The 12,163-nt window shown below is 46.0% G+C and overlaps 1 protein-coding gene across 1 annotated transcript in view; it reads left to right on the top strand.

The window, feature by feature from the left end:
* The window catches only part of LOC127673531 (ensconsin-like), a 242,188-nt gene extending 234,464 nt beyond the window's left edge, over window positions 1–7,724 (top strand). Inside the window, 2 exon segments of the mRNA XM_052169198.1 lie at window positions 5,378–5,477; window positions 7,475–7,724. Of these exon segments, the coding sequence (XP_052025158.1) occupies window positions 5,378–5,477; window positions 7,475–7,724 (350 nt within the window).
* Window positions 7,725–12,163: the final 4,439 nt, after the last annotated feature.

Consider the following 12,163-nt stretch of genomic DNA (forward strand, 5'->3'; position numbering starts at 1 on the left):
TTCTTTCTTTCTTTTTTTTTTAAAGATTTATTTATTTTTATGTATGAGTACACTGTTGCTGTCTTCAGACACACCAGGAGAGGGCATCAGATCTCATTACAGATGGCTGTGAGCCACCATGTGGTTGCTGGGAATTGAACTCAGGACCTCTGGAAGAGCAGTCAGTGTTCTTAACCTCTGAGTCATCTCTCCAGTCCAGATTTTGAGTTTCAAAAGCAGACATGTTTGTTTTGTTTTCTAACCCTCTTGTGATAGCTAGTCTTGGTTGTCAACTTGACTACATCTGGACTTAAATTAAAAACAGAGGGCACAGCACTTAGGAACTGCTTAGTTTGATGTAGGAAGATCCACTTCTAACCCAAATCTTGAGGTAGGAATACACATGCCTTTAAATCGGGTCATACCTTCTTCTGGAAGCCTTGATAAGGACTCGGAAGAGGGAAGCTTTTGCTCGTTGCCTGCTTTCTTTGCTTTGCTGGCAAGCCCGTTCCTTCCCTGGCATTACAACCCACTCCTTCAGGATTCCAGAATCTACTGAAGACCAGCTGAGACATCCAGCCTTGTGGACTGACCAAGTTCTGGATTCTGGGACTTTCTGTTCATAGCCAGTCATTGCTGAACTAGGCGGACCACAGCCTGTAAGCCATTCTAATAAATTACTATATATATAACAATACATATAAATAAAAATATATATTCCATATATATGGGAATATATGCATACATACATATATACATGACTGTACATACATACTGACACATATATTCATTTAAAAAGTTCTCCTACTCTAGCTAACCCTAGTGCATGTCTAACACACAGATGACAGGTCTTAGTAAATCACTGGTTCTCGAGAGTTTATGCTAACCCCTATAGGTTTTGTCTCTAAGTGTGTGGAGAGAGATTGACACACACACATTTCTATGCTGGGGAGTGAATCTAGGGCCTAGAACATGTTAGGAGTGTGCTCTACCACTGAGTCATATTCCTAGCCTGGTGACCTTTTATGTTTTGTTTTTTTCGAGACAGGGTTTCTCTGTGTAGCCCTTGCAGTCCTGGAACTCACTCTGTAGACCAGGCTGGCCTCAAACTCAGAAATCTGCCTGCCTCTGCCTCCCAAGTGCTGGGATTAAAGGCGTGTGCCACTGGCCCTGGTGGCCTTTTTTAAATTATAGGATTATTCTCATAAGGTCAATCTTGAGGTGTATCATATTCTAAGAAAAATTATTAGGTTTTGTTAATATTTGAGGTCACTTGATGGGCTAGGCTGAAAAATTTTAGAGACAGGGTCTCATGGAACTCAGGTTATTTACAAACTTGTGTAGTTGGTATACAGACACTAAAAACAAAAATTCACTAACTGATTAGTTATAAAACATTACTAGAAAATTCTTTGGTATAGTAGTAAGGTTGGCAACATTACAATCAATATTTCTCCTTGGAAATTTTTCTATTTTTAGGAAATGCCCAAATTTCCATTTGGATCTTTCCACTTATGATAATTTATTGTGGCATTTCAGATTTTGAAAAATCAAATAAAATGAATATCTATTAAACAAGAACCTTGAACCCCAAAGGAATCTAATTCATCCTTTATTTCTTTAAAAAATCATTCACTTGGCCTTGTTGGACATCAAAGGGAGGAGAGGCCCTTGGTCCTGGAAAGCCTTGATGCTGCAGTGTGGGGGAATGCTGGAACAGGGAAGCGGGAGAGGGCTGATTGGGGAACAGGGAGAGGGGAGATGGATTATGAGAGTTTTGGGGACAGGGAACCAAGAAAGGGGACATTTGAAATGTAAATAAAGAATATATCTAATAAAAAAAAGTAAAAAAAAAAAGAACTACTTGTGCAGTTCTGGCACAAATGATATGGGAGTAACTAATCCCCTTTTAATTGGAACAAAGGTCCACCCCTATATCTGACTGTTAAAGTTTTAAAAACCTGAAACTAGACAAGTCATAAGTCTTGGCAGAAAAAAAAATATTCACTTACTTGCATAAGTGTATGGAGTGGTTACATGCTGTAACTCCCTGTAGAGGTTAGAGGACAACCTTTAGGAATCTGTTCTTTCCTTCTGCCGTGAAGTTTTAACCAGAGAAGTCTGCTTAGACATGGGTTTAAGGTAATGCAAAGTCTATTAGCTGTCTGGGTGTTCCAGATCCGAGTGTGCAGTCCTTAGTCTTTCTCATGGTGAGCTTTTAGGCACAAAAACCATCTTTCGGTTGACATACTTCATTTAGCAAAAGCAGTTAACTGGAAGTGGATTACAGACTTCAAAACTCAAGCTTAGCCAAAATGCAATTACTTTCCCAGAACTCTAGACCTTGATGAATTTGGCCTTTGTTTTCCTTTTGGCATGCTACCATCAGAAAACTGATGCTTATACCTACACTGTGGAAGCGGTACTGATTAACTATATTGAATGTCTGGAAAGTAGTTAATGGTATAGATGGACTGAATATTTAATTGTTAGACAGTGAGTACAGACTGGGGATATGGCTCAGTGTGGAAAGTGCTTGATGTGCAAGTGCGAGGAATTCAGACATGAACATGAAAGGTGAGCCTGGCCTCATGGCTGTAACTTTAGCATCGCGGAATAGACGGGTAGGTCCACTGGCTTGTTGGCCGGCTGGCCAGCAGACATGCCAAACTCCAGGTTCAGCAGGAGACCCTATCTGAAAATACGAGGTGGAGGAAGGGCCGAGCCTACGATTTCCATCCACGTACGGGCACAGCACACGTTAAGAATGGAATTGCAGAATAACATTAAATCTATATAAGTTTCTGAAGAACTGCTAAACTGTTTTGCCTCGTGACTGTATCATTTTGCATCCCTATCAATCAGGCATGAGGATTCCAGTGTCTCCATGCCAACACTTTATTTTCTGTGTTGGTTTTATATTATCCAGCTTACTAAACATGAGTGCTGTCTCACAGTTTGGGTTTGCATTTCAGTGGCATGGCACATGTGTTGTAGACTGTGGCAATTGGTAAGCGATTGGAAAGATGTTTACTACAGACTTCTGTGTCTGCATGTGTGTGTGTGTCACCGTGATCCAGTTCAGGGCCTTGCACATGCAAGTGCTTTTGCACTGTTCCCCATCACCAGCTCAGGCCACTTTTAAGTCCAGTAACAAAACGTTGCATTGTGGGAGTTACGTGTTTATTCTAGATAATGGGTCCGGACCATATAGGTATAGGTTGCCTCTTCAGTCCTTCGTGGCTTTTGGCCTATAGAAATTTTTGTTTGATGTTCATGTGTCAGTTTTTGTATTGTTGCCTGTGCTTTGGGTCCATAAATTAGTAACAGGTCCCATAATAGGAAACTTTTCTGGATATTAGACCCTTTTTTACACTTTTAAGACTCATCCATATTGAGTTCATGTTTGTTGTTTAAAGGTAGAGTCCAGTTTCACAGTTTTTCATGTAAATATCGCACTTCCTAGGTACTGGCTGCTGAAGACTGTCCTTCCCTGGTTGAGTGTCCCCAGGCTCTATGGTTTCTAGACTCTATTCTATCTGATTGGTCTACATGCCCGTACCATGCTGCTTCAACTGTAGCTTTAAAATCAGGAAATCTGAGCGGCCCAGTTGGTTCCTTTCCAGATACTGTAAAGTCCCTGTTGCCTTGAGCGCTTGTGTGCACTCAGCAGTGTGAGTGTGGAAAGGGTTCCGAGGAGGGATGATGGTAGCAGTCACCACCCATTAACTCACACCAGCATGGAAACCCTGGGAGTGCCTCTGTGTGTGCCATGCCCAGACCAACAGCTGGATGTAAGGCAAGAGAAGAGTTGGAAAGAGAAGGACAGAGCCCCAATTTGGGTTCCCATGGCCATTGCCAGTTCACTGTCAGCTTGATGAAGACAGTCAAGGGCCCATTCCCTGAGCCATGACCCAGGAAACCCAGATGGGCAAAGGTAGCCCCAAGTGCCTCACATTGCATTTCTCTTTCTGAGTTCCCAGTCGGCTCTCCTTGATCTTATTTAAGCCACATCAGAATGCAATAAGATGCAGTGAAGCAGTATTCTGCAAAACCAGAACGGGGAAGTGGGAAGGGGTGGGTGGGAGGACAGGGGGAGAGAAGGGGGCTTATGGGACTTTCGGGGAGTGGGGGGCTAGAAAAGGGGAAATCATTTGGAATGTAAATAAAAAAAATATCGAATAAAAAATGTTTTTAAGGGAAGAAGAAAGGAGTTACCTTGGTACCTCAGCATCTCTCTTGGGAAGGAAGGTGGGCCCTCCTCCCTAGTTGTAGGCATAAGGGCTTCTCTAAACCCCACTCGGCAGGGAAGCCATGGGCTGCAGCTTTTACCACCCAGAGACTGCACCTGTCCTTCAAGGCCCCACCCGCCTTTGAGGAGTCAGCTGGGTCAGAGGGTGGCCATGCAGCTGGATTGATCCAGACCTGGCCTCCCACCATGGGAAGATCTGTTCTGCCCTCAGTCACTTGCAGCTCAGCAGGTCAGCTAGGGTCACATTGCTCCGAAAGCTGGGAGAAGCAGTTAGAGGAACTCAGAAGAGAAAGAGAGAGGGGGCATTGCAACAGTTCACTGGCAGCCCTGGCTGGGTGACATCTGCCTGTCCCTTGTTCCCTAGTACTGGCTTAGCCAGAGGTGCCCAGCCAGACCCCCCTGCTGCCCAAAGCAGGTTAGAGTCTCAGATCTTTCTCATTTTCCCTCTCTTTTCGGCCTTTGGTCCCTCCCATCTCCTTCCTCCCCCTCCTTCCATTCCTCCCTCTGTCCCTCCCTCTGTCCCTGTCCTTTGATGAGCGTTTACAGGGGACAAAACATCTTCATGTCCTTTGCCCATTTGAAGAGATCCCTCCACACATTTCTCTTCCCCAGATATCTTTCTAACCAATTCTCCAGTCATGCTTTTTCCAAGGCCCTCACCCTCCGGCTAGTCCAGTGGCTACAGCTCATGGGTCAGTGACTAGTTGAGAAGCTAACTGGCCATTTCCCCTTCTAACAAAATGTGTCCTACCTGAAGTTCCCCCCACTGTGAAGATGGCCCCTTACCAGTGTCTTTCAGAGTTGTCCCATGTAAGGCTGCAGCTGCCCACTTCTGGGTGGTACCTGCATAATGTGCAGAGCCATCAGTAACCAGGTCCCAGTCTTCCTGCCCCCAGTCAGCTGGTCATAGGGGACACCCCCTAGGCTGCAGGCTCATGCAGGCAGCAGACAGCATTATAACAGAAGAAACCATAGGCATCTGGGCAGCCTCTTCATGTGACTTGCTTATGCATGGATTAGGGTTTCCCTTACCCAGGGTCCCACAGGCAGTGAGTTGTACCATCAGGTGAGAGATCCAGGATCTGGTCCTAGAGGGTGGTTTGATGGCGGCATGTTAGTAACGGTTTGCTCCCCTTGTGTATGCAGAGGTGTCTGCACTGCCACAGATGAACTCTCCAGGAAATGGAGAGTCTGCACAGCGCCCACAAGGAGTCGCTTCACAGCTGTCCAAAGGAACCACAGAGAGGTGAGCTCAGCAACTGAGGCCTTTTTCACTGAGGGAGGATGTGTGTGTGTGTGTGTGTGTGTGTGTGTGTGTACGCGTGTGTGTGTGCGCCTGTGCATGGCATGTGTGTGTGTTTGTGTGTTTGTGCATGTGTGTGTGCGCGTGTGCATGGCATGTGTGTGTGTGTGTGTATTACAAAGTGCCGTGTTCACCCCACCCAGTTAGAATGCCAGAGTTTAACAGGAAGGTTTCTTTTTCTCCTTAATTTTCTGTAGAACTTGTTTTTCTCCTTAATTTTCTGTAGAACTCCCCTAAGAAAAGGGGAGTCCCTTTTTCTTTACTCCTCATGGTGAGATCGGAGTGCGTCGTAAGGACAATAACCAACAGCCAGCCGACCTCACCAGTGCAGGCTGGCCACCCTGGCATCTTGGAAATCTAAAGCAGAATTAAATATGCAAGGCCATGTGGGCCACAGAGAGAGCTCAAAGCAGAACAGTCTGTGGAGAACAGAGATGGAGAGGAAGGGGAAGGGGGTCCCGTTCATCCTGTACCAAGAGTGCTTCGAATGCCACAGTTTCTGATGTACAGAAAAGCTGGGTACAGTAATCCCAGGACTTAAGGAAACTGAGGCAGGAGATTGTTGGAGATCTGAGACTGGTCAGCACCACATATCGAGACTGATTAAACCCAACACAGATAGGATGGTTGGTTCGTGACTGATTCCAGCACATAGGAGACTAAAGAATTTGGGTTTGAGGCCAGCCTGGGCTACAGAGTGAGACCCACCCACCCCCAACACTACAACAAGGAAAAACACGTGAAACACAAACAAGAAAAGTAGATCACAGTGGCACACCCTTATAATCCCAGAACTTGGAATATTGAGACAGGGGTATCTGATATTCAAGGTTACCCTGCCTCCGCCTCACCTCTAGGTTGAGACCCTGTCTTCATGCAGGGACAATGAGAACTAATTTGCATCTTCACCAGCCATGTATAAGGATTCAACCCCCACCCCATCCCCCCTAGCCCCCCATCCCACCCCGTCCTCCACCCACTGCGTCCCTGCCAAGATCTTCAAGCCCCGAGCCCTCTCCTCACCCATATTCTTTCTGCATAACAGATTCCCCATGAAAAGCATAGAGAATTTTATGGGCATCAGGTTCTCAGACTTGTTGACCTGTAACTCACTGTGTAGACCAGGCTAGCCTCATTTGCAGAGATTCCCCTGCCTCTGCCTCCTGAGCGCTAGCACTGTAGGTGTCTACCACCATGCCCAGACTCACATAGAGTTGAAAAAGGGTGGGACCAGTAAAATGGTCAGCAGGTAGAAGTGAGGGTCACCAATCCTGATAACCTGAGTTCCATCTTCAGGACCCACACTTCAGAAAGAGAAAACTGACTCCTCCGGCTGCCCTCCAACCTCTTCTTGCACACCATGGCATGGCACACAAATAAATAAATGTAATTTAATTTATCTTTAAGACTTGAGAGTCGGGCATGGCGGTGCATGTCTTTCATCCCAGGCAGAGGCAGGTGGATTCTGTGAATTCAGAGCCCATCTGGTCTGCATAATAAGTTCCAGGAGAGCCAGGACTACGTAGAGTTACCCTGTCTCAAAATAAAATAAAAATAAAAAATTGAAGAACTGATGATGACCTGTTTCCGTTGTAATGACCTATTCTAAAAAATTGTCCTATTCGATAAGTGTTATAAGTTTTTCAAATCTAAGATGCAAATTTGTCACAGCTCCCTAACTGTATTTGCTAATAATGATATGGTCAGTGTTGCATCTTTCTTTATTACTGTTATTGGAGGACACACGTGCGGAGGCTAGGGGAAAATCTTGTAATGTTCAGGTTTACATCTGGCAGGAAGTGCTTCCACCCCCTGAGCCATTTTATGCCCCTCCCCAAGTTTCTATCTTATTTCAAAGCCGTAAACTGATTTTTAAAATAATTGTTCTAAAAATAAGCTTCATTTTAATTCAACCCATGTCTGACCTTTCACACCCCCAGTTCTCCAGATGTGGAAAAGCAGCTAAATTAAAATGGAATGTCTGTACAAAGTGAAAAGTTCGAAGAAATTGTAAACTTGTCTGTTGGATCAAAAGCGTCCAGATTAGATGTCACCAGTGAGAACCCAGAAATTCCTTTGAAACCAATTTTGGCCTTTAACGATGAAGGGACACTTGGGCCCCTATCTCAGGTGGACGAAGTGCAGACACAACAGACCGCAGGTGAGCTAGTTGTCAACTGCTTTGTGTAGTCATCAGAGTGAATGGTTGTTTTGTTCTTTGAGGGAACGAGGAAGCCACTGTAAAAAAGATTGTGGGTGATCATGGAAGCCGAATTTTGAGATGCCCTGGGTAACGCCTAGGCCCTTCCTGCCTCCCTCTCAGTCTCTAGTACCCAAAGACCAGGTCAAAGACCAGCCTTGTCAAACAGCACTCGTGCCAAGCACCAGACAGGCTCCATGTTGGACTAGACTTCTCTGGGCTTTGTCCCTCTTCCGTGGGTCATCAATACTTCCAGACTGCCTTGGGCTCTCTTGCCATTTTTCTCATTTGGGTTTGGTAACTTTGTTCCACATGTTTTCCATCTTTTTAAAACCCAAAACGACGCAGATAGGATAGATAGGATAGCAGTAGTAAGAACCAAACTCCAAGCCAGGCTCCCACTGAGCCTGGGTTCTTCTACTCCACATTCATGGTGGCTGAGCCTGCCTGTGCCTCTCTCACACAGTCCTCCAGTCAAGTTGACCTGATGTCTTCATACAAAGAGAACAATAGCTAGCCAAAATAAAGAGGCACATCACGTTTTACTGCTCGGTGGTCATTACCAGCTCCATAACTCAGTCCCAGCCATCAGGGCAAGTGGGATAGGCTAGCTCGCTCACACCCTCAGCAAGCCTGGGTTTGGTCTGCCTACCTTCCCAGAAGATCAAGTTTATCAGCATTTCCTCATACTGTTCCTAGGAAGAGAACTGGCCAAGTTCCAGATACTGAAGTGGAGTCAGTAGAGGACTATGGTTAAACTGTCTGTGAAGCCATAACAAATTTGACTAGGAAGAGGCCCCTGAGGAACCGGTCTCCTTCTCTCCTCTGGGGTGTTACCGGCCTTAGTGGAATGTCTTCTAGGTCATACCACCTGGCTTTGTGATTGCTAAGCCTTCAAAGCAGCCTGCTTAATGTTCTGCTGCTAGAAACATGAAGGGCGCCTGCTGCTTCCTGATTTGTCCTACCCTGTAAGTGCAGGGAGGAACAGCTCCCACCTGGCACTCTGCTTCCCTGTGTTTTAAATCATCCTTTTCCTTTCCACCATCTTTCTCCAAGAAGTAGTCTAGGCTCCGATCTCAAGCGCTGCACTGTTCCTTAGGGTAACCATTCATTTATAAACATTCCTTCGCCCTCCTTTGAAGTTTAGAGCCCTAAGTGTTGAACACTGAGGACACAGGACCAACGACCGTGGTTTTCTCAGAGGTTATGGGTTTAAATGAACTAAGCAAGGCGCTTCTAACTCAGGGGTGTCCCCTATGCTGACAGAAAGGGTCTGCATCTTTCTGCTTCCAAACTACACCTCTGCCCCATAGCCGTCGCCTGAGTCATCAGATTACGTTCCATTTAACTTCAGTGCCATTTTCCATGTCTGTGGGAATTTTCATATACAGAGTGGATTATTTAGTAATTACTCAATAAATGATGTGATGTTTTGATATGCATGAGAAAGACGGCTTTGGGAAGGGCTGTCACTGCTTGGTTGGTTTCTAGCAGTGCCCCAACTGGCATGAGCATTTTTGCATCATTAGATGCCCTACATATTCCTTACATCTTTCCTGGTGAGCTAAGCCGAGAGGAGCCACTGTACCGTCGTATTTGATCTCCCTTCGGGCTCTCCCAAGAGTTTCTTGTTATTTCAGTGGATTTGAGGCATTTCCTAAGGTCCTTCCACCCACTTGCCCTCTTGACACCAGGGATGCTGATGGATTCCCCACAAGTCTCCATCAGCCTTGGCCGCTGGAAGTTCTGGAGGTAAGTGGGAGAGGCGAGGCACTCTGCACAGGAGGGGAGGAGCTAGCCATGTTCTGGCTTTATTTAGCAATGGCTTTTTCCTCCAGGAGCTGCCTTCACAGAAGATGCCAGAGAAGAGGGGTTAGGAAGGTCAGAGCAGGGTCCAGGACATTAACTATGCCCCACAGTTGTGGAGTTAATTGATGGACAGTTGCCAAAGCTACAAGCCAGCCTGGGAGTCTGCAGGACACATTGCTCAGCTGCTTCTCTGGAACCGTTCAGTTAGTGTGGTGTGAGGTTGACTGAGCAATCATCCCAGAGGATTCTTAAAATCCAGCCTCTCTCTCTCTCATTGTGTGTGAATGTGTGTGTGTGTGTGTGTGTGTGTGTGTGTGTGTACATATATATGTATATAGTATGGGTCTATTGTATGGTATGTGAATATGTGTGGGTGTATATTGTGTGGTTTGTGTGGGGGATATGTGAATATGTGTGGTGTGTGAATATGTGTGGGTATATTTGTTTGTGGGTGGTGTGTGAATGTGCGTGTAGTGTGTGTATGTGTGTTGAAGTAACATAAAGATCCTTACTGGTACTTTGACCCAAGTTTAAGCTGTGTTTGATCCATGGTAACCCTTCTGAGGAAGGAACTAGGAAGTGTTCACTTCTGACTCTAATAGTGGCCATATTTACCTGGAGTACCTGAAGTGAGCCCCAGTTCTGCCAGCTCCTTGGGGTAAACATTAGTAACTTGGGGGACCCAGTTACTCTTCAAAGGGCCTCTAGACACAGATTAGATCTTCAAGCCTCCAGAGCCCCTGCCTGGTTCCCACAGCTCTGATCTGTCCATATCTCTCTAGTCAGCAGATCTCTGTCCAGACCATGATACACTTTGTCCCCAAGACTTTCAAAGAACCACCAGAACATGAGAGCTGTTTGTGGCCTTACTGAGCCCCAGCGGGGACTCCTGCAGGCTGAAGTCTCTGGGGAGCATTCTTTCCTAGAATCACAGAGATAAGGCCAGCCCTTCAGTTCTTTCCTTGTCAAAGGCCAGCTGAGTGCCTGGTGCTGGGGGCTCCTCTCCCTGCCTCCCTCTGTGACAATGGGACTCCCCACAGTCCTGTTTCCTGGTGCTCCCCAGTCCCCTGTGGATAATGACCTCCTTACTCTCTAGATGGAAGTGACAGGGTTGCCTTAACAAAGCACACAGGCTGAGCCTGCAGGACCTTTTGTGTGGGTGTGTGTACACTCTGAGCTGTGACTCTGGAGCCTGGGATCTGCCTGTCTGACAGCCTGCAAATAACAATAAAATAGAAAAGGCATGGCAACCTGACAAGATATTTGAAAATATCTTGTCATCCACACAATAAGGCAGTGAAAATGGGAGCTTTTATTATGCCTCTTAAAGCCACATAATCCAGAAGGCATCTAACTCTAGACATAAACCACACTGATAAGGCTAAACTGCTAAAAATCTGTTTCTCTTGTTGGGGCTTGGGGTGGGAGAGCAGTAATTGAGAGAGGTTCTGAGACAGGGTTTATTTGTGTAACCCTGATGTCCTGCCCTTACCTCCTGAGTGCTCCTTGAAAGGCCTGTGCTGCCACACCTACCCTGATGCTCCGCTCCAGGTTATTTCCTGTCAATCAAAACAAGAATGCTTAACTTTTTTTTTTTAAGATTTTATTTATTATATGTAAGTACACTGTAGCTGTCTTCAGACACTCCAAAAGAGGGTGTCAGATCTTGTTAGGGATGGTTGTGAACCAACATGTGGTTGCTGGGATTTGAACTCAGGACCTTCTGAAGAGCAGTTGGTGCTCTTAACCGCTGAGCCATCTCTTCAGTCTGAATGTTTAAGTTTTAAGCAGAGTCTGCAGCAATATGCATAACTAATGGCCACCTCTCTTTAGAGCATATTCCGGGGGCAAGCCTCAGGGACCTTGATTGAATCCTCCCAAAACCTGGTGAGGTAGGTATTATTCAGAGATGAAGAAACAGAGGACTTTAGATAACCACGTGAGGGTGAGGTCGGGGCTGGAGCTGACTCTGGAATCTGTGCTCCATTTGCCAGACACAGCCAAAGGACGGTGCTACAAAGCTCTGTGGCTAACACTACCCGTGCCGAAAGGAGAATGTATAAAAACTGAGAACTAAAGCACCAGGAGTCGGATGGCTGGGCCGACCATAGCACTGCGACAGTGTTATGAATGAAGCCAGCACACATCAATGGACATGGGCTGCAAATATTAACTTGTTCCCCCTCCCCTGTTTTCTTTTCCCTACTGTTAGCATGAAGACATAGCTCCTCAATTTATCTGGAATTCAAACCACCCCAGGGGATATGACTGCAAGCTTTGAGAGAGGCCCAGCAGGCAGAGGCAGACACTGCAAAGCCTCAAGCCCTTCCCATTTCTCACACTCTTGCTCTTTTCTCTTCTCTCCTCTCTCTTTCTCCCTTTCCCAAGGTTCCTTACAAATGAAATGCTGTGGAGATAGTTTTTATACAATGGTTGTTCCATTTGTAAGCACTCTCTATTTGAAAAGAAACCACCGCAGCGAGGGAGCATTTCTGGCTTGTAGCAGCCACCACCACTGCCACTACACCGCCCAGAGCAAATTCTCTGAGGACCAAGAACTATCCACAGACCTTCGCAGACCTCACCTAAGCCCACTGGGACTAATTAGACACCACATACT

Source organism: Apodemus sylvaticus, chromosome 23, assembly GCF_947179515.1.
Source record: "Apodemus sylvaticus chromosome 23, mApoSyl1.1, whole genome shotgun sequence".
Classification (NCBI taxonomy): domain Eukaryota; kingdom Metazoa; phylum Chordata; class Mammalia; order Rodentia; family Muridae; genus Apodemus; species Apodemus sylvaticus.